The sequence below is a fragment of the Rhinichthys klamathensis genome, unplaced genomic scaffold, assembly GCF_029890125.1.
Source record: "Rhinichthys klamathensis goyatoka isolate OS25496 unplaced genomic scaffold, OSU_Roscu_1.1 h1tg000372l_1, whole genome shotgun sequence".
In the NCBI taxonomy this organism is placed as follows: Eukaryota; Metazoa; Chordata; class Actinopteri; order Cypriniformes; family Leuciscidae; genus Rhinichthys; species Rhinichthys klamathensis.
The window spans coordinates 309,046-332,462 of NW_026606879.1; the positions used below are offsets into that span (position 1 = coordinate 309,046).

Below are 23,417 nucleotides of genomic sequence, written 5' to 3' on the forward strand. Positions count from 1 at the left end.
CAGCAAAAGACAAAAAGAAGCTAAAACCTGACCGATACAATACAATACTAACATTTATGGTTGTCCTATTTTCTTTGCTTTCAAACGTTAAACCATTGAGCTTTCATTTTGGCGGAAAACCACAGAGAGGCCTTAACGCTTCTCTTTGCTGATAACAGATTTATAAACTATTCCCTTAATGAATTTGGTAAGATGGTTGGCAATGGCACATTTTGCGTTCCCAAATGCAAATTATAAGTAGGGCTGCACGATTAATCGAATTTTAATCACGATCACGATTTTGGCTTCCCACGATCAAATTCGCGTGATCGAGCGATATTTTAAATGCGTCATTCAGTTCACAGAAAGCTTTTTTTTTGCCAATCTAGCGCACCGTAAACCAGTGTCTGATCACGTGCCTCCATGAGCCCAGGTGCGCGAGAGAGACCTACGGTCTGCGTGCGAGCGACAGTGCACGAGAGAGACCGCGAGTGTGTCTGCGTGCGAGCAACAGCGCGCGCCTACCGATTGTGTCGCACGCGAGAGAGACTGAGTGACAGTGCGCGTGAGAGACCGAGTGTGAGCATTAGTAAATTGCATTAGTAAATTGGTACATACTACATATATATATTTACTATTTATACCATGGTCTGGGTGAATACTCGATTCTGATTGGCTGCAGGGTGTCCGTTAAAAAGTGATAGAGGACAACTAAAGTAGTTCTGGTGAAACTGCCTGTTTACCATTCGAAATTAATAAATAAATGCGCTGCCTACAACAGCTGTGTGAGTAACCATAGCAACAGGCAGTCAACGTTAGTTAGATATTACATAGCCTACTACAATGAGCGACTTCGTTCGTTATTTCATCTTCAGTCTCTCACGGACTGACGGAGCCCAGTAAGCCCGCAGACTGCTCTCGCATCGATGGCCTGTCACCGACTTTATTTGACGGCTCTCCAGTCCAGCATCGGAGAGTCGACCTACAGCGGTGCTTCGGAGGCTGTGGTTAGTGTAGACTAGTGTAACACAAAGTGTTTTATGTGCAATAAAAAAATAACTATGCCTACCTTTGTGTTTCATGAAAAAAAAAATGCATTTTTGAACCTGAAGGGTTCTACAAGCTGAGCGGACTATAAATATCTCAAGTTGCTAAATAAATCGTCAGGCAAGTTATTATTTGAAAAAACTAGATTTAGCCTAATTAAAATATAAACTAATGTTTTAAAAATGTTTTATTTGGCAAGTGACCATGGTATAAGCGGGTTAATGCCCTTCGAGGTGACCGTTGTCAGGTTTTAATGGACTTCGGCGGAGGCAACCGTCCTCCGCTGCGCGTCGGCCGGTTTACACCTCGCCGTCGTCCATTAAAACCTGACAACGGACACCTCGTCGGGCATTAACCCTTACATAAGAGGCATGGAAGTTCGATTAATGGACTCCAATAATCAGTCCTACAAACGTCTTGTTTTGACCTATTGTTTAACAAATAGAAATAATTTGAGCACATAAACTTTCACATGGAGAATTAAATAGATTAAATTTATGCAGTAAGACTTCACAACTAATCACTGACACTGTAGGCCTACCACAACATTTTACATTTATTAAGCGTCAAATAACAATGACTCTGAATTTCATCCATTAATCGAACTTCCATAGTGCAGTTCTGCCTTGAAATGTTCTCATTTGGTTACATTCTGTTATGGAATATTTGTTTTTTTATTGATTGTATATTTTGCGTGTTTTATTCACATCCATTATGCAGGTACAATGCAAGTTTATATTTTGCTTCCTAAAATAGATTTACACAATGTAAAATGTAAAATAGTGCCCTGTTGAAGTTTTGCTACATTTTCTTTATTGTTTTCTTTATTCTTTAAGGAGATGCACTGAATTTTGGTGAATAAGAGGACCTATTTTATTTAGATACACATACATTAGCAGAAATGTAGCACAATATGGATGTGAAAGCAGTTATAATTAGCCTATGTGGCAATAAAATTTGTTTTGGTTAAAATCAACAAATAATCGTGATAATTAATCGTGATCGCAATATTGATCAAAATAAGCGTGATTATCATTTTGGCCCAAATCGTGCAGCCCTAATTATAAGTGACTCAAACACACATAGAGTGGCTGCAGAGTGGCTTTACTGTGAATCTAAACAGAAAAAGAACACAGTGTTGTTCTTTACTCTGAAACATGCAGCGCATCAGACTATACATTTATATAATAACACCACAACCGTTGTGATCTGATGATCAGGGTACCCCCAGGATCCTCCAACTTAAATTCAAGGCTATTTAAGACCTTTTTAATACCATTTCAAATGAAATTCAATGCCAACTTCGTACCCATTCCGACAGAAGTATGAGGGGAAAATGTCAAATCTGTATACATTTTAAACCCTAGAAAATAATTATGTACAAGGAGGTTACTTGACTGATAATTTAAGTAAAATGTTTTATTTAATTCATTTCATACATACGCAACAGCATTGTAGCGCACACGTGTATGTAGGCCAGTGTAATTTTGGCAGCCATTTTTTATTTAGTCTTAAGACGAAAATGTTTATTTGGTCTTAATCACATTTGAGTCATCCAGTTTTTTATAGTTGTAGTTGACGAAAAGTCTTTGCATTTTTTGTCCACTTTTAGTCAAACTGCAGTTACTTTACTTTTGGTAGTTATTTTATATGTAGTCTTTAGACAGAAAATGTCATAATAATTATTCTCTCTAGGCCAATTAAATTAGGCTTATGAGAAATTATTGACATTGCACGACTTTAGCAGTAGCACTTGTGCAGTTCTACATAATTATCCCTTTTTTTACCTTTGTAATACCTTAAAAAAAGACAGAAATAATGCTTTAAATAAAACAATGTTCATTAAATTTGCAATGTTAAAAAACATTAAAATCGCCAGTAGGTGGCGGTAACTCCCTATCTTTATGAGTGAGTCTTTGAGTCATTCATTAATTGGATCTCAGGATTCGTTCAAAGCCACATATGTCGTTGCAAAACAGAGCAATAAGCCTGACAATGCTGTTTTAAATGTAGTACATCACTTAATGTTACCCTTTTTTACTGTTGTATAAAATCAATGTCACATTTGAAATCGTGTGGATATTCGGGAAACATTGCATTCTTGCTCGTATGAACACTGGTGGATATATCAGCCTGCATTTTAGTCGCACAAACAGCGCAAGCGGCGCTCGTGACAGAACACAGACCGACTGGATGACACTTTAATTCAAGTACAACATTTTAAATAATGATCGCTGAATGCCAACTGTTGCCAACCAGCTTGTCTGTGTTTTCAGATAATCCGCGCTTCAGCAGTGTAGAGAGAGAGCGTGCGCATGGTTGCCAGATACTATTGAAAAGACCGGGTAGAAAATATGTTCTTTTAACAGAAAAGCTCGTATTTGGGGTTTAAATTCTGTCATTTGTGGCCACAGCGGATTAAACTAGGCTAGCTACTATCTTGTTCTGTACCTCACTTGCCTAGAAACCATAGTGACGGGTGCGCACGCGATCGCTTTTTCTGCTATGACGTGGAGCGCGAGGTGCACTCAACCAAAATTGTCTCTGACTCAACGTTGCATACATTTTGAATTAGCCTACATTAGTAACAGTTAATTTAGTTACGGTATGAACTTAATCCTAGCAAAGGCAAAAACATAAATAAGACCTTTGTAACGAAATCCAAGACTTGGTATACAAAATTCAAGGCTTTTAAGGCCTTAATTTGAGATGATCAAATTCAAGACTTTTTCAAGGCTTTTAAGACCCGCGGGTACCCTGGATGATTGCATTAAGCCATATCACATTCTCACAACAATGCATTGTCAAAATTCATCATAAAAAAAGTTACCGGGCAACTGGCGAGTAACACCGTTTCACCGGTGCATCGATTTTTACTTGCATTTGGCACCTCGAACCATGGCAAACCACGGCCTGTGCAGCGCTGTCAAGAAGCAGTCCGTGCATGAAATAAATGTATTAGAAAACGTAACATTTTGCAGTTTATTTAGTGATTGTTTAAGGCCATTTCGTGATTTTAATCATCATACAGTAACTAACCACACATCTCCCCCCCCCGAAACATTTTTCTTGGATTTACGCGTGGAATTCGCATTGGTTAACTTTTTAGGTCAGAGAATACGGAAAAATCATATCAGTTACACATGATAAAAAGTAACCAAGTAACACAATTTGCTACTTTTTAGAGAGTAACGTAATATTGTAGCGCATAACTTTTAGAAGTAACTTTTACTAACACTATCAATAACTACTTCGGTAGTCCACCTTTACACCTCCTCAACTCTAACTTTGAACAGGGCGAATGTTTTTTGGATAAAGACTGAAAGAGTTAAGGGATGCTTAATTGCGGTGCCGTGGTTTAGTTTGTTTATAACGTTCATTCAGCTTTTAACTTGATTTATGAAGATTATCATGATGGAAAAAACGTGTAAGAAACAAACTTTTGCTTGTCGCAAAGCTTATTTTCTGCAAAAATCAGAGTTTCTCCAAAAGTCAATGGAAAAAAATGTTTTGGGGTTTTTGTTGAGGAAAAGAGGGTGATGCTAACTTCTGGGTTGTTCTACAAAAACACGCCATCACTGCAGCACTCTATTGGTAGCAAAATCAATTAATTTCTCACTAAACACAAATGATAGAAATAGGAATATTATCTAGATGTTCTATAGACATTTAAAATTTATATTACTATCTCCTGAACAATTCAACTGATGACGGCAAAGAAAGAAAATCAGGGGGAAAAAGTAAAAAAACAATTTTTTAATTCACTTCTAAAAATTCACCACAGATCTGATTCAAATCCTCCAAATTAAGTGTAGATCCTCAATGTCACTGATGACTAATATGCTTCAATAGGGCAAAGAAAAACCTAATGCTGGTGCTAGCTTTTAATGAAATGGGAATAAAATTGGTGGAAAAAAAATTAACACGTGTACTGATCAGTGTTGTGTTCGGTCATGTAACTCACCAAGCCCGCCTGGGCCAGCCAAAAGAAACTCTTCCCGGCCGATCCTCTTAACAATGGGTTTCCTTTCTTCACAGTCATAAGGGAACAGATCCTGAGAGGCTCCTGTGCTGTAGTTCAGAATCATATACTGCGTGGACAGGGCAAGACAGATATTGTACCCGTCCAGGCTCAGGGCACAGGGCTGTTCTGGTGTGGTCACTTCCTTTAACATTAGCACCTTGTCCTCATGGACCGTACATATCTGGACTGCCCTTCTGCGTGCCAAAACCACCGCCATTTCCACACAGAACGCATCCCCTGTCACCGGATTCTCGTTGATACAAAACGCAGTCACACCTTTGAGCTTAGTGCCACCAAAGGGGACAAGCTCCAGGGTAACCATGTCCACAACAGTGATGGTTGAATCACAGAGGACAATTAGACGTTCCAAAGCAGAGGCGGCCTTCAGTTCTGCTACTGGCTTCTTCAGGCCCAGGTATTTTTGGAGGAGTTTCTGGGCTTTGTAGGCCAGCTTACCTGTGGCTGTCGTGTGCTCCTCTAGTATGAAGTGATGGATGAAGCAGTCATTGGTGCCCAGGTACAGATGTTGGCCACAGCACTCAATGCATTCGATGTTTATCCGCACTTTTTCGCCCATCACGTGCTCCCGCTCCACAGCGGGAACCAGCTCAAAAGCTTTCACGCTCATGGTGCCACCCACATCTACCGTGGGAGAGAAAACAGAAACAAAACCTGAGTTTAGACTTACACTAGCAACAAGTTTGAGCAATATTATTAGGAATATTGGTAACACTTTACAATAAGGTTCATTAGTTAACACCTTAGTTAGCATGAACTAAGAATGAACAATAGGCCTACTTCTACAACATTGACTAATACATTATTAAAATCAAAGGTTGTATTTGTTAACATTAGGCCTAGTTAATGCACTGTGAACTAACATGTATAAACAGCTGTATTTTTATTAACTAACATTAACAAATATATTCATAAATACTGTAACAAATGTCTTGCTCATTGTTAGTTCATGTTAGTTAATACAACATGTTAATATACATGTTAGTAATGTAACATGTTAATATATAGTAACATGTTAATATACATGTTACTACATGTTAGTAATGTTAACAAATGAACCTTATTGTAAAGTGTTTCCAGAATTATATAATAATGCTGTACAAGCCTAAACTAAAGCTTTTCCACATCTTCAGTAAGAGAGAAAACAAACAAAATATTCAGTTACTTTAGACTTGCACTGACCCAAAATATGAGCAATATAATGAAGGCATTAGATTAACAATACAAATTATTTTAAAAAAGATTAAGTAGACAAAGATATACTTAATTCGAATAATGAGATATACACCTTTGGGTGCCTCCATGTAAACAGAAACGCAAAAATGGTTTCTTAATGCCACTTATTGGCATAATTCATCATCATAGAATAATCTAAAGCAAGAAATCACAGCTCTGAGAGTCAAGCACAAAAACAGGTGCCTATTAACCTGTGGTTTGTATTACACACAGGTGCATTAGTACTACTTACAGACATATACTATCAGCTTCCTTTAAAACAAATAAGGCATTTCAGTATTAGAAAGTTATTTACAAGATAATTTTCTGTCCAACCAGCCAAAGGCCACGCTAGCAAAACATAACAAGATTCATCAACACAAACACTTACTCGATTCCTCTTTCAAGCACCAGCACCTGCTTCACATCCACTCAAACAGCCCAGTATGAGCAATTATATGAACGACAGACAGTGCTTCGATTACGGGTGATCATGGGAGTGCGTTTCAAAACCTAGTGAGATGCCTATCTAGACAGCATTATTGGGGGGAGTTTTCCAAACGTACGCACCTATTATGCCATATTAAAAGCTGTGCTGGAAGACAGCTCGCTAGGTTTTAAAACACAGCCTGCGTGTTTGGTCGTGTGTGTGTGTGTGTGTGTGTGTGTGTGTCTGTGTGTTGCGGCATGCAGACAGCGCAGGTGACGCGACAGGTGATGTGAAAGAAAGCCGAGCGCATATCGTACCCCAGCCTTGGCCAGTGCGGTCCTTGAGAGATGGCAGCGTTTTCACGGCCTGCCAGTTTCATTCACTCTCCACCTCCCTCTCTCCTTCTCTCTCCCTGCTGTAAGCGCTTCCTGTTTCTCTACCGAAATACATCCGGCCACGTGATGAGGGTGGGTTCTGGCTTTTTGATTGGAAAGCGTTTATGAAAATTAATTCTGAAAGCGAAATGTGTTACAATTTAGCTTTTGCACTAATGTCGTTAAAAAAGTTTTTTTTTTTTTTTTTTTTAATTAGCTTATTATTCTTGATCTGTGGTGCTTGGTTAGAATGTTAGATTTTACAATAGACTGACACGTTTGTAGTCCTGAAACCTTTTCGAGTTATGGCCTCCCTCTGGAAGTTCGAATGGCTTTTCAAACAAAATCATATATATATTATATTATATTCATTATTTTGTATTTCTGCATTTAGCAGATTAAAATGTAATTTAACATTTTACCACAAGGTGGAGCCATAGGCCAGTGTCTTAGTCCAACATCTGACGACATCCATGATCTTACTTTACTGCAGCTATTCATTCATTCATTTATTTATCCATTCATTCATTCATTCATGCGCATTATCTTTTGTTGTGTTGTGTCACACCATGCTCAATGTTTTTTTGTAGGCTATGTGTCCATACTGGAGATGTTGATCTATGAAATATTTTCCATATAACAAATTGAACCTTAGGTAATAATAGATTTGAATAAACTTACATTGCTTTTAATGAGACAGATGCATGACGAATAAGACCTTTGGGTTCTGTTTTAGGTTTCACTGAAAGATAAGAACAGCTGAGGCATATTTAGAGTAAATGTGTTGAATGTCAGTCACTTTTTATTGTAGTGATCTCTTGTAAGCAGTACTGAGACTTTCATTAATGCCTTTTCAAGAAGTTTATTATGAGCTACAGCAAATTCTTTACAGTCTATAAATGACAAATATTGATTGATGAGTCAAAAGCAAATGTTAGTCACAAAAAAGGTATATAGGCAATAACACTTGTGCTTTATGTCTTTATATCCTAAAACAAAGACATTTAACAATTTTCACTCTGCATATGTTTCTTGTTTGGCAACATTTTAAACCCTGACCACAAAGACATGACACAATATTATATAATAGGCCTTGGCACACACAGGCTCCTTTAAACTTTTATTAGACAAATATATTAGCTATGATAAAAGCTTGTATTGCTATTTAACTTTGATGAAATAATAAAATGTTAGGAATTGCAGTGCTATGCTGTGTGATCAAATGTCTTTGCCACAGTCAGGACACAGGATGTCATCCCTCTCAGTCAGGAAGCCACGGCCCACTAGAGACACCAAGCACTTCTTGCAGTTGAAGCAGTCGTTGTGCCACTGTCTCTCTTCAAAGGAGATGTATTTGCTTCCTCCTAGACCTGCAAAGGATATGACAGTACAAATAAAAAAATAAAAAAATGATCATATAGCAATAATGTATGGGAAATATGGATTTTATTTGCTAAAGTGTGGACAAGAAGATTCATACAGGTCCTGAAGTCAGAAAGGTCGTTCAAAACCTGTACGTTCTTTTTTCCCTTTGTGTTTAAAGGTGTGTGTTTTGTTTTTTTAATATCATGGATGCTTTTTTCAATATAATCAAGATGAATTAGAAAATGGACATTTTAAAATCTCCCAAATGACAAAATTCACAACAAAAATATCATAAAAAGTGATAGAAGTAATCTATTTTTGGTCTGTTTCTAACATAATTACCATTGTATGGCTTTAGAATACCAGTAATATAGCACATTTCTCATATGGACTTATTTTAATATACTTTCATGGAGCTCTTCTGTCGAGATGAGCTTTATAGCTTCAATCCTTAATCACTTTTACTAAAAAAGTGGCCAAGATATTCTTAAAAGAATTGTAGTTTTGTCTGATAAAAAAAGTTTTATGGATTTTAAACAAATTTGAGTAAACTATTCCTTTAATATGGGGATTTTTGTGAGTACATTAAAGTCAGCATGAAATGAAAACTCATCTATATTCATCCATGCATTTGTTTCATTTAAAACTGTTTTAATCAAAATGTCACGATTCAAACTTCCAGTGAAATGACAGATTTCTCTCTGGTGACATGCTGGACTTTAGTCCACTTAAACCCCACCCCTTTCTAAATTTATTTTTCAATAATCCGTTTCATTCGGATACACAGTTGCAAGAAAAAGTATGTGAACCCCTTGCAGAATCTGTGAAAATGTGAATAATTTTAACAAAATAAGAGAGATCAGACTAAATGCATGTTATTTTTTTATTTAGTACTCTCCTGAATAAGATATTTTACATAAAAAATGTGTACATGTAATCCACAAGACAAAATAACAGTTGTGGGTCATCCAAGTATAACGACACAGTATTTAGAATCAAAAGTCCCTAAACTTTTGAGTGGGATCATTTTAATAAATTCAGCTATTTGTTTGTCTTGTGGACTATATGTAAAAAAACAAAATCATGTAAAATATCTTATTTTGGACAGTATTAAATACAAAAATAACATGCATTTTGTATGATCTCTCTTATTTTGTTAAAATTATTCACATTTTCACAGATTCTGCAAGGGGTTCACATACTTTTTCTTGCAACTGTACATGATAAAATAGATAAGAAAAGATCTGTCACTGCTTCTGTTTCATTGCAACTTTCAGTATGTTAATTGTGTTTATACTGATTTATAAGCTCGCGTTCAGTTCTGATAAGCACCTTCCAAACATAAGGAGATGTAAATGTGTTGAACGCTCATACCGCTAATGGGGGTGGTGCAGGCAGCACACTTCTTGGCATACAGATTGCAGAAGCAGTTGAGGCAATAGGCAAAGTCATCACGAGAGGTGAAGCGTTGGCCGGACAGCTGCAGCTTACAGCCTGTACACAGGAAGCAGTCCTTATGCCATGGCTGGTCATGGTAGGTCACGCCCCCAGTGGTGATTGGCTGAGAGGAAACAAAAAAGGTGTGATATCATTTAATACTTTACATATATTCAAAGCCACATGTTGCATTCCAGCTGTTCTTACCTTCTTGCAGTGCACACACTGCAGTGCAAATTGCTTCTCGTAGCAGGGCACGCAGTAGTTACTGTTGTCTTTAGGAATGAAGCTCTTGGTTCCAATGGGCTGCTGACAGCGCTGGCAGGAAAAGCAGGTCTCGTGCCAGCTGTTCCCCTTATGCTCCATCTTCCTGGAGCCTGAGAGGCATAGAGACATAGAGAAAAATGCAGACAGACAAACAAATATCCCATGACTTGGCAGGATAATAGTGAGGATGGATTATAGCCTATTAAAGGGATAGTTCACCCAAACATTCTGTCATCATTTACTCACCCTCATGTCGTTCCAAAGATTTTCGTTCATCTTCGGAACACAAATGAAGATCTTTTTAATTAATGAAATATGAGAGCTTTCTGTCCCTCCTTAGACAGCTACGCAACTACCACAACGGTTTAGTCCAAATTTTCTGAAGAGAATGGATCGCTTTATATGATGAACAGGTTGAATTTAGGCTAGTATTCACATTTAAACACTCAGCGAACATAAACAGAAGCTTAACTTAACCTGCTTGGTGCGAAAGAACAATCCTCATTGGTTCTTGCGGAAGCTCAAACGTGCTGTGTAACACATGAGAATGAACCTCATTGGCTCTCGCATGTTTTTGAAGCGTCAAAGTGGTAGTTGCATAGCTGTCAATGGAGGGACAGAAAGCTCTCAGATTTCATCAAAAATCTTAATTTATGTTCCGAAGTCTTGCAGGTTTGGAACGACATGAGGGTGAGTAATTAATGACGGTTAGTTCACCCAAAAAAGAAAATCATTAAAAGGTTAGTATTTATGAGTTGGGATGTCGTAATTAAGATTTTTTTTTTAAACTCTACATCTACAAAATGATAAATAAAGTTTGTTTGTGTTTCAAAAGTTTGTGTTTTTTTACTTTTTTGTGTTTTATTTAATTTATGAAGATGCTGTTATAATGGTATTTTGTACATGCAACTTGTAAATGTAACAACAACAACAACAAAAAAATCATTAATTGTATAAAATGTACTATTAATGCAAATGATGCATCCATTGCGTCCGACATGCTTTCTTACTGACAGGCCCTTAACTCAGGGTGTATTCACACCAGGAAAGTCCGATAGTTCACTTGCTTTGGTCCGGACCAAATTTTTTTTTTTTTTTTTTTTTTTTTTTTTTTTTTTTACGGTTCGCTTTCACACTGCTCTTTTTGCAAGTGAACCCAAATTTGTAAACAAAACCACATGTGTGCTAAGGTCGTCCATTCATTGGACAAGGATTCTCAAGTAGGGAAATCAGGAAGTGCAAAAAAAGGTTCAGCATGGAGATATTTCGTACTGCAATATTTGTTATTTTACTAGTTTTGTGTTATTCTGTACAAACGCAATATGAAGAAACTGCGCAGAAGACGGACAAGGTATAAAGTTCATTCATATAGAGGGGCTATGTTCACACTTTCAAATAATGAGATTCTTATTGTATATACTGCTAACAAGTGCTGTCAATGTTAACGCTTGCGATTAAGTTTGTCCAGTTTAACGCAGCATCATCCTTGTATTGTAACTATTGTTACATTATATGAACTGCAAAAGCTTTTTCTGCATCTATGCGCGATTAGACTAAAGAGAACGCTCTGTATGTGAATGTCCTGATGCACACACTCCTTCATTCATTCCATTCCAATGATGCACACACACGACGCGCAGAAAGACGCGCAACAGTATCGTGTGGCCAGACAGCGCGCCGGAATGGAATTCTCTTTTGCACTTGAACAACAATAACACAAACCATTATGCCAAAATCTCCGACTACGGAAGCCTGTTAACTCAAAGGCGCAGTGCTTTCTTGCAATTGGGTCAGTTCATGTTCACACCGTAAACGATCCGTACCAGAGTTCGTTTGGAACCGTACCGAGACCACCTCTTCAGCTGGGTCTCGGTTCGGTTGTTTGGTCCGCACCCGAGTTCGATTGCTGTATTCACACCTGCCCAAACAAGGCAGGTGTGAATACACCCTCAGATACCAAGGGTAAATACGACTTTGTATTGATGTTCATCAACTTTTTGAAGCATCAATGTCTTGTGGAACTGACTTTCAAAGCAGGAACAGAAATCCCAGAGGTTTCATTAAAAATATCACCATTTGTGTTTTGAACATGACAGAGTAGTAATTGATAACAGAACTTTCATTTTTGGGTCAACTATCCCTTTAAATTGATTCATATGTCGCACAGTTAATAATGTCAAAAGATACTGTCAAATGCCTCATTGTGATGAATCTTGATGCATCAATTAGATTTCTAAAGGACTAAGAACCTGTGTGAGGAGTATTACAAGCAAGCTAATGTTTCACTTACCTGGCATGATTGTCTTCTTGCACTCATAACATTTAGAGGAATACTCATTGGAATAACACTCAGTACACAGCAATTGTTCGTCCTTGGTGGAGAACGGCTTGTCCACCAGAGAACGCTGGCATTTGAAGCAGTGGAAGCAGTCATCATGCCAGTGACGGTCCTTATAAGACAGATCCTGAGGACAAAAGCAAGCAAGTAAGGATGATTTGAACTTCCATTGTCTCACATGCATTAAACTTAGGGTTAAGGGAGAATGTATTTGGCCTCGGTGGTCTTTTTCAGCCTTTGAACTGATAATTAGGGAGAGAGGGAGGGTAAAGGGTTCCTCAATGTCAGCTTCACAGCGGGTCACTCTCCAATGAGAGCCGCAGGTGCTGGCGTCTGCGACCAATCGCAGTATGATCTGCCAATAGGTGTGCATTAGTGAGAGTCGGTCCTGGGCTGTGAGCGCACATCGCCCCAGGATGCATGTATGACACCACTGCTTTAATTATCCACCAATTTGGAGAGAGTGTTTGTGCTCGTTAAATCGCTGGCCCAAGGTGTTATGAGGTCATGCTGATTGGCTGCTTCTAGAGGGGGTAGCGGGATAGCAAACTGGGCCAAGGACACGCCACACAGATGTGGTCCCACCCCAGGCCTGTCCTCAAAACAAGTGACAACCTCCTCATCAGGACTAATGACCATGTAATGTGACACTAACGACAGAAACTCACAGGAGCCTGTAGAGAGAGCACCACACACACATATATATATATATATACCGTAATTCCTCAAATAAAGACCGGTATTCAAATAAACGCCGGGCCTCTGATAGTGGCCGGGGGCGTGGTCAACGCGGACAAATAAAGGCCGGTCTCAAATTAAGGCCGGGGAAAAATTAGTGTACACTCAAAGACGGACTCGCTCAGCGGTTGTCATATCACAACTATTCAGTGTTTTTAACCACATGTTTATTTTAGGTTTCAGACATTTAAATAGATATGATTTATAGCAAAACAATACATTTATAGTTTGTAAAATACACAATGGTGTCTATGGAAGCAGCAATAACAATCCATTCAAATATATTTGGCGACGTGTTTTATTCATATCAGATACACAGTGTAAGTAACTATAAAGTGTACTCTATTCTTCTCCCAGTTCACCGGCCACTTACTTTCATGTATTTCGGGAGAAACTGAAGAATTCACGCGCTGTAACGTAACAAATCCAACAGACAGGAATCTCTGAACTGCGGTGCCCATCTCACGTTACAGATCAAGATAATTTATAAAGGGTTTTAAACGACAAAACAAACTCACTTACACGGATTTGAGAGTCAGAATAGAAGATAGTTGATGACATGGTAAGCAAGTTTGTTAATATTTAGAAATAAAAGCGCTACATCTGTCGTACAGCGCTATTTTGGCTGTGGTGAACACGTGCCAAGCATGACGCGTCACCATGGAAACTTGGCTGGCGGGCGGGCGGGGATCGCGAATTAGAAATAAAGGCCTGCCTCTAATAAAAGCCTGCTTCAAATAAAAGCCGGCTACCATCTGCAGTTCAGTTAAATAAAGGCCCCGGTCTTTATTTGAGGAATTAGGGTATTTCTATTTCTTCTTCCTTTTTTTCTTACAAAAAACATGTTTTTTAGGGCATTGCTATGCTGTGGTTAAAGTGTTTTGAGTGGTGTTTAGCACTGTGCAATGCTGTTGCTATTGTAGTCTATAGTTATAGCTCAGGTCCCTTATTTAATGCAAGTGGATGGGATTTTTCACCAGTTTTATCATCTGCGATGAAAAAGTATTTTCAATCGCTTTGACATGTGAGTACACTTCTTCTCAACAAGCTGCATGACTTGAGGTATGATTCATCTTTAGCACAAGTCTGTAGCATAGAGCTTAAAGGAATAGTTCACCCAAACATGACATTTGTGTCCCCCTCATGTTGTCCCAAACCCATAAGACTTCCACACACTTATCATTTTTGACCATAAAGTAATTTTTTTCACATTTTTTTCAATTTTCACACTTCAAAAAGCACAAAAAGACATTGAAGTAATCCATATGAATATAACAGTTTAATCACTAAGTCTTCTGAAGAGACACGGATACTTTGTATGATGAACAGATTTAATTTAGGTTTTTACAATGTCCTATTGTACTTTTTAATAGCGTGACAATTTGGGATGCGTGGACTTTCAATGGACGGACAAAAATAAATATACCTTTATTTGTGTTCCGAAGATGATCTGAAATCTTATGGGTTTGGTAAATCATAACGGTGAGTAAATGATGAAAGAATTATCATTTTTGGGTGAACTGTCCTTTTAATATGTTCAAGGAGTTTAAGGGTAAAAGTGATGCTTGTCTTAATAATTTACACCATTTATTTTTGGTTAATGTTAATTTCTACATAATATATATATATATATATATAAAAATCTCTCTATATATATATATATATATATATATTATTATATTGAAATGACATGCATTTTATCTTTAGTATTTATATTTTAGTATGTATAAAGGTTATAAAATGTGTCTTTGAAATGGCAATAGAGAGTCTGTGTTTCTGTCTCCAAGGTAAATGAGTGCTGGTAATTCCACAAAAGCTCATCTGGTCTCTTTGTTTGGTTTTGGACTCACTCCCCAGCACTGATGTCCTGCTGGGATCAGTCGAGAGTGTATGAGCTGGCATTCATACTATTCCCCACTGCTCTCCTGGTGATCTCTCAGCTTTCAGAGGGCCAAACAGAGCTCCAAATCATTGTGTACAGTGTTACTAAATAAAAATGCTCAAATCTCGTTCTGGATACTGCGCTCTGATATGGTGCACAGTCTGCTAGAGCTGTCATTCTTGGAATTAAGAAAAGTAGTGCACTTGATTGCATTTTTTTTTAAACTGTACTTGCAGATAATAAAATATTAATTAAATTAAAGCCATTTAAGTGTACTTTTATGACTTTCTAAACACACTTAAGTATACTTTTAAAAGGTGCACTTTGTAATAATGTAAAAAAGTGCAGTTTAAATCATTAAATCATTAACTAACACTAAAGCACATTTACTTGAATATATTTTTAACTGTAGTGTGTTATTTGAAATTACATTTTAAATTAATATATTTTAAATGTAGGCTACTATATTATTATTAAGTATAGTATAATATTAGTACTATTCTTCACCTTTACAATAATTACAAATACAGTATATTTAAATACATGACATACAAGTTTCAACAGAAACTACATTAAAGTATATTTTAGTTTACCATAAATGCTTGTCAGTACTTTTGACGGTACACTTTAGACAGTATAAGTTATTATGAAATGACATATAAAGATGTACTTAAGTCCTACTTAGGTGTAGGTCAAAAAACACTCTAAAGTCAGCTAATTGCATTTAATATAAATTTAAATACTAATACATTTTCATTCAGTTTTAATTAAGTATCTACAAACATTACATTCACTTCACACTAAAATATTCTTTTAAATCATATTATTTCCATCATAAGCAAAGTATGCGAAAGTGTACCAGGGCAGCTCCAGCTGTTTTGGATTGTGTCTTTTAGTAAAAACATTTAGTAAGGTAGAAATTGTGAAGATTAACATACTCTGCTGTTGCAGCCAATGGGTTTCTTGCACTCCTCACAGGTGTTGGAGTACAGGCTCTCATAGCACTTCACACAGTATGGATTTTCATCACGCAGAACATACTTCTTCCCAAACAGAGACTCCTTGCAGTAGTGGCAATCATAGCGCTCCGCCATCTTGGGTGTAAACAGTTCCTAAATAATAAAAGTGTTTTAAATGGTGCAGAAAGGTTGAGGGGGACATTGAGATTCAGTTCAGATAATAGTTTGGAATCATGTAAGGCATGAAACTTAGGCATATAATACCAGTGCTTAACCTCTTCTTGATAAAGGCTAAATATGACGCAAACTTTCTAAAGCAAGAGTGGAATGCGTGCCAATGTATTAGTCCCAGCTGTTGTGTCTTCCTCAGAAAAGCCCTGCTAATATTTCTGCGTTATCCCTCAGAACTGTGTCCAGACTAGCATTTGTGCACTCAAAGCTTACCCGCACTGAGCTCCACACCAATCCTGTGGCTTATTTTCTCAGAGAGTCTCATTCTAACACAACAAAAGACTCTGTAAAGCTTGTCTAGCTGAGTCACTTCAGTAGACTTGGTAAAGTGCACTATGAGTTCAACAGTTGACGGTAGCCATTGACTACCATAGAAGGAAAAAAATACTATGGAAGTCAATAGCTACCGTCAAATGTCTGGTTACCGACATTCTTCAAAATATCTTCTTTTGTGTTCAACAGAAGAAAGAAACTCATACACCGTGAGGATAAATAAATGATGACAAAATTTCCCTTTAATATCTGCTAACACTTTACTTACTTGATGGTCCCCCAACAGGCATTCTACTGACTATAAGTAACTTTGCAAGTAGGCCTATATGTCAACTTATTCTACTAACCCTAACCTTATCCCTAACATCCAACTAATATTCAGCTAATACTCTAATGAGAGTTAGTTGAAATGTAGGTGCAACATTGCTTATATCAACAGAATGCATAAAGGGAACCATCAAAATAAAGTGTAACTGCCTTCTTTTGACTAAACCTAAGCTATAGCAACTATGCCACATCAGAGTGAGGTCATGATCTCATTGTGTGTTTGTGACCTTCATTATAACTTCATAGACTCCTTTATGTTCTGTACGTCTCCCACAGAGAGGCAGTGGATTCAGCTAAATATGCACTGTGAACACTTGTCAGATCACACTGTTGTTTCTGAATGGATTCTTTGATCTGTCCTCGGCCTGGCAGCCTGGCACCAACACTGGGCACCAGATCAAGAGAAGTCTCTGTGGTTCCAGCTGTCCCCAGTGTGTCCCTTACTATCAGTAAAGAGGCATATCTCCCTCAGTCTCAAACAGACATGCACATACAGTACCCAGGGATTAAATAAGACTGAAGCAAGAGCTTAGCTGGGGAATCTTTTGAGTCATGTGAATTACCTTAATGAGTCATGTGAATTACCTCAATGAAGCCCCAAACCAACCCACTCATTTACGATTAAACCACGAGTGATGCAGTGAAACGTGCAGCTAATTAAAGACAAGAGGGCCTCTGTTTTTGGAACCTTTCAGCCATAGCTATGAAGGACTGACAGGTGGCTGTGGAGATGCCTGACACATTTATTTATCCCCATACCAAGAAGGAACCAGTTTAATACCAGTTTAATACCAGTACTATAGCACTATTTCAGGTATAAATCTCAAACCCAGAAGATTTATTAAAAATCACATCCATTAGAAAATACAGACTGGCTCATTGGCATGTCCACAAATGCGTTTACATTTCAGTAATCATGCCCGTTTTAAAATGCAGCCTACTCCACTTTAAATCCTTAGTCTGAAGCACATATTTGTGTTTTAATTTAATAAGTAAACCACCTTGAGCTTTTAAAATATGGTTCAGTAAAAGTATTTGGCTCAGAAGCATTGAAACTAGGACAGACAATAGAAAGAAAAGAGAGAATGCGAAACAGCCATTGGAAGAATTTACATTAAATACAGTACATCGATTGATAATGATAAGATCAGATGTTTTCTGAAAAAAAATCTGAAGTTTTAGTGAAAATTGAAAAGTTGAAGTTTATTAGATGCAAATAAAAAAGCAATAGGATAAAGTGGTTGGAATGAATGGCAAAAAAACATATAGTACGAAGAGAAGAGAAGAGAAGAGAAGAGAAGAGAAGAGAAGAGAAGAGAAGAGAAGAGAAGAGAAGAGAAGAGAAGAGAAGAGAAGAGAAGAGAATTTTCTTGATGCTCAACTTGCCTGTCCTGTGCCGTGATGTGCTGTGCGTCTTTGGTTCTTGAAAGAGAGATGGAGGAGCGACTCCTGTGCTCCTCTTTATTGGATTACTCCCCCTGTGGAAGGGCAATGGGGTGATTGAAATGGGTTGGACACTTTATCAGGAACTATAAATACATAGACACCACTAAGCCACAACATCTACTGCATGCACCCCGTACTTGACCATACATGCTCTTATGTAACAATTCCGTAAATGTATATTTCCACTGAATCCATAGGCATTGTGAGTAAAAGAATGTTTAGATTCATAAAATATATGCATAGTGTATGCCATGCACATATTTTCTACTATATTAACTGCATCTAATAATTATTGTCTAATAATTAGAATCTAATGCAAAACCTTGAAGGGACAGTTCACCCAAAAATGTATTAATTACTCACCCTCGTGTCATTCCAAACACGTTTAGACTTTCGTTCATCTTCAGAACATAAATGAAGATCTTTTTGATGAAATCTGAGACCGTTCTGTCCCTCCGTTGACAGCTAAGCAACTACCACAACGGTTTATTTAAAATTTTCTCTGAAGACACCCGATCGCTTTATATAATGAACAGATTGAATTTTGGGTTTTATTCACATATAAACATTCATCAACTCACACATCATTTGTGGTAAATGGTAGCTCAAGCATATTCGCTTGACATGTGAGAGCCAATGAGGTTCATTCCCGTGTGTAACGCAGCACGTTTGAGCTTCTGCAAGAACCAATGAGGTTCATTCTCGTGTTACACAGCACGTTTGAGCTTCTGCAAGAACCAATGAGGTTCATTCTCGTGTTACACAGCACGTTTGAGCTTCTGCAAGAACCAATGAGGTTCATTCTCGTGTGTTACGCAGCACGTTTGAGCTTCCTCAAGAACCAATGAGGTTCAGTTGAGCTTCTGTTTATGTTCGCTGATCAATGTTTAAACGTGAATAAAAGCCTAAATTAAATCCGTTCATCATATAAAATGATCAAATCTCTTCAGAAAATGTCATCTAAACTGCTCAATTAATATGGATTAGTTTTACGATCTCTTTATTAACTTTTAGAAGCGTCAAAGTTGTGTAGCTGTCAATGCAGAGTACTTTCAGATTTCATTAAAAAGATCTTCAGAATTTATATTTTTGGGTGAACTATCCCTTTAAGAGTGATGAGCATATTACAAAAGTGGACTTTTCAAGCTGAGAAGACCATTTTAGACTATAACGATTTCCCATAGATATTCCAACCAACAAGCTTCTTAAACAACAAGACTTCCTTTGTCAAACTGCTCCACCCAAAATACCATACTGGATGATAAAGAAAGTCTTGCTGGTTCCCATGCACACACTAGCTTTCCATCCAAAACACAACATATACAGTATATTGAAGGAACAAAGTTATTGTGCAGTGTCATGTAAATGTGTGGCAGTGACAGTACAAGTCACTAGAGGAAACTTATACATTTTAAAGCACAGGTCACTTTTACCTGCCAAAAATGTCAACCTCCTATTATCTTTATGAGATCTGTCTGGCAAAGGTGGAAAAGATGCATTTGAAATGGCCTACTGTATAGCACAAAAAAAGTGTACAATTACTTTTTTGAGTCACTGAGACAAAAACCATGTGAAATTCTCAAATTAAATATAAAAGTAAAAACTCTCAAAGTCTGATCATGCATTGGTCATGAAGATGTTCTACGGCTGTTGTAAGGTGATGATAAGGTAGTCTTAAAAGTATGAGAAACCACAAGTTTTACCCATGCTTCTCTTGATTGATCCATCCAACCCACAAAGGTCATCATTTGTTTTAAATCTATCAATTTGGTAGATGTTTTTATCCAAAACAATTTATATGGCATTCAGTTCATGAATTCCCTGGAAATCAAATCCATAACCTTGGCTTTACATAACTGTTTGAGCTACAAGAATATTTTTCTATATAATACTACACAGAGTTTTAACTGAATACTTGCAAAGAAATAAGTACCTTTTGAAGGTTTTGGCTTTCCATCATGTCCTTAATAGGATTTCCTTGCCCCTTCCTGGCTCGTCTCCATCGCTCTGGCCACAGTATGAGCAAAGGCCTGTGTGTGATATTGTAAACTTGCTTAGTGACAGAGTGGAGGAATAGAAGGGAACTCTTGGAAGCTTTCGTCACTGTGGCTGATGGTTCACAGTGAGATGGTGAGACCCAACACCTGTTTGCTCCAAACTTTGCCCTCTCTCATCTGTCACTCCCATGGGTACTTAGATTTGCTTATGGCTGGAGCCAAAATCTTTGCCAGTCATCAATTAACACTTGAATTCCCACGATCAGATTGCAAATGGAGGTGTTATTTATCCCTGGCTGTGACTATTATTTCTAGGGAATATGATTAGGCTATAAAAGCCATTACCATTCTACGTATAATGATAATTTATGCGGCACATTTTCTTTATGTAGTTTTTGACACGATTAATGATTGTTACACAATCTAAATGATGCCTCTCTATCTAATAAAAAAGCACCACTGACAGAACAAGCAGCTGACAGTTATTTTGAAGATAAGTGCAAATACCTGTCCAAAACAATCCATATACAAACGTGGTTTTGCAGAAGAAAATTAAAGTCATTCAAAGTACATTACGATCAGTGATGGGGAAATGAACTTTTAAAAGTAATGCACTACAATATTGCGTTACTCCGCAAAAAAGTAACTAATTGCGTTACTTAGTTACTTTTTATGGAAAGTAATGTGTTACATTACTTTTGCGTAACCTTTGCTGGGCTTGCTTGTTTGTTTTTTAATAGTAACAAAAAAGTTCTAATTTTGGCAAATTTTAAGGCCCTTTCACACTAAAAGTGAAGTGAATAATCCTCAGGCTGATGGAAATGCATACTTCCTCCTGTACAGTAGAGGGCGCTGCTCAAACAAACCTTTCAGCTGTTCTGCTGTTATTCTGCATTAACGAACAGAAGGAAGTTTAACACTCTTATTTCTAAATCTAATCTTAAGTCATTTTTGCTTATTAGTATGGTTGAATTAGATCACTGAAGGTCAGCAGCAAAAACTAAAGAATATTTGTGCAATTTATTAGTTAATTATAACATTTTAGCGTAAATTTCTGAGATTTTACTGTTTTTATTCATTTTGAGGAATACTGAATGTTTTTGTGCAAGTGAGACGAGTAAATGGATGTTCACATTTAGTCTAGAACTAAAATAACCATCGTTTACAGAGTAGGCCTACATACACACACACATCACCTCACTTCAATAAATGTGGAAAAAGTAACTTGCGTTACATATTTAAAAAAGTACCTTAGATATTTTGTAGTAAATTGAAAATGTAATGCGTTACTTTACTAGTTACTTGTAAAAGTAATCTGATTACGTGACTCAAGTTACTTGTAATGAGTTACACACAACACTGATTACGATGTATTGATGCATTTTCCAATCCGATTTAAACTTGAACTCAAGGCAATGTTAATACAAGCCTTTACGATATGCAGGCCAAATATAGCCTTAATGTCATAAAGCAATCCGAGAGATATTAGTTTCAGTGATGCACTAACCGTTCGAGCATTTATAGCGGATTGTTCCCACTGCGGACCCGGGGGAAACACGACTTCTTGAGCTTCATGGTGTTGATAGTTCATGCCAAAAGTGCACAGGGCAGACTGGCACACGTACGCCGGGCTGGCAGTGCCACACACCTTAGCCTCTCTGCCCAGTGATAAGGCCTTGGATAAATCCAGCAATGGTCTAGATTACAGTACAAGAGGTACAGCTCAATCTCTAATAGGTCAGCAGTGATCCTCCTGGGCTATCACACTGGCTGTAAATCACCAGCTCTGCCAGATCTGACCAGTCAAACAACAGTGTACATAGCTAGAAAAGATATGTTAATGACAGGATGTGATGTACTTTTATAATGCAGTTATTTAGTCCAAAACACATCTCTATACAATGTAACCCTGTGCCTGCCCATTGTTTAATCCTGCATGTGTTGGGGAATTTCATTTGTCTCATACATGTCTGATACATGGGTCTGAATATAAAATGCTGTAATGCTAGAGAAAACCAGGTCTGAATGCTGTAATGCCAAGCAGAAAAACTAGGTCACAGGGCATGTGAGGATAGGGCACATGAGAACATGGACAAGAGAGTGGAAAAATACCCAAAAGACTTGTAGCACAGATGCAGGTGTTGGGAAGCACTGGAAGAGAAACATATTGTATACAATGTAACTATGTGCCACCAATAAGAAAAAGGCATTGATGCGGTTAAACTTTCTGTCAAAATGATGGATGATGACCTTTTGATCTGGTTCCGCCCCTTGCGGTTAAACTTTCTGTCAAAATGATGGTGACGGTTAGTTTAATCGTTTGAAGTTGGGTTTGATAAGAAAAAGGGGAGTGTGAAGTTAGTTTGATAAGACAAAGGGGAGTTTGACAGTTAGTTCAATCGTTTGAAATTAATTTGATCAAGACAAAGGGGAGTATGACAGTTAGTTTAATCGTTTTAAGTTAGTTTGGCTACAGACCAAGGAGGAGTAAGTAGAAAAAGATAACTGTATGAGCGCTATTCGGACACCTGATAAGAAAAATGTATAAAACCTGAGCGCTGGCCCTTGTGGAGTCAGATGTCCAGCTGGCTTCTCACTTTGTTGAACTGCTCAATAAAGTTATTCTTCTGAGACCTGAAACTTCGACTCTGAAAGATTTCTTCTTAGACCTGAACCAGACTTTGAAGAATTGAACCAAAGATCGAGAATTTGCCACAACACTTCCCAAAACAAGATGAGCTCTTCTAAGTACATTAAACTTTTATGGTATAGTAGAACAAACATTTTTGCAGCCCACATAGGGTACTTTATGGTAACACCGTGTCCTAACCAGCCGCGACGGCGACACGTACGCGATGATTCTAGAAACGGTTTCTCTGTGACGTCGAGGCTGAAACAACAACAGAACAGAAGTATAATCTCAGGTAGTAATTATCTTTGTTATTTAATGTTAAAAGTGTCTGAATGAGTTTGGATATAATTGTGTGTGTCTTTTATAGCCGTACTGAAAGCAACAATTAACCTCAGATCTAGTTCAAAAGAAATAAAAGTGAACAAGAACGTTCAAACT

The 23,417-nt window shown here is 37.6% G+C and overlaps 2 protein-coding genes across 3 annotated transcripts in view; both read right to left on the reverse strand.

Moving 5' to 3' along the window:
• The window catches only part of tgfbrap1 (transforming growth factor, beta receptor associated protein 1), a 69,585-nt gene extending 62,418 nt beyond the window's left edge, over positions 1–7,167 (reverse strand). For both annotated transcript variants that reach the window (XR_008803784.1, XM_056233602.1), the window contains exons 1-2: positions 7,031–7,167; positions 4,991–5,692 (exon numbers count right to left, since the gene is read on the reverse strand). Coding sequence is in view for 1 of the 2 variants with exons in the window: in XM_056233602.1 (XP_056089577.1) it covers positions 4,991–5,678 (688 nt within the window). In the remaining variant the exon portion in view is untranslated. The remainder of the gene's footprint in view (positions 1–4,990; positions 5,693–7,030) is intronic.
• A 689-nt stretch (positions 7,168–7,856) lies between these two features.
• On the reverse strand, positions 7,857–20,302 carry fhl2b (four and a half LIM domains 2b). The gene is made up of 7 exons (XM_056233607.1): positions 20,284–20,302; positions 18,291–18,382; positions 16,053–16,226; positions 12,447–12,621; positions 10,097–10,266; positions 9,827–10,013; positions 7,857–8,457 (listed from the first exon to the last, which is right to left on the reverse strand). Exons 3-7 carry the CDS (start codon positions 16,206–16,208, stop codon positions 8,306–8,308), a joined length of 840 nt encoding a protein of 279 aa, XP_056089582.1. The 5' UTR covers positions 16,209–16,226; positions 18,291–18,382; positions 20,284–20,302; the 3' UTR covers positions 7,857–8,305.
• Between the last annotated feature and the right edge of the window lie 3,115 nt (positions 20,303–23,417).

What these genes read in the sequence shown, in the direction of transcription:
- fhl2b (XM_056233607.1), bottom strand. Translation starts at nt 16,208, where the DNA reads ATGGCGGAGCGCTATGATTGCCACTACTGCAAGGAGTCTCTGTTTGGG. An exon ending in CAAGAAGACAATCATGCCAG is followed by an intron (nt 10,267 to 12,446) that starts GTAAGTGAAACA and finishes TATGCCTCTCAG; the next exon opens with GCTCCAGGAAGATGGAGCAT. An exon ending in AGTGTGTGCACTGCAAGAAG is followed by an intron (nt 10,014 to 10,096) that starts GTAAGAACAGCT and finishes GTTTCCTCTCAG; the next exon opens with CCAATCACCACTGGGGGCGT.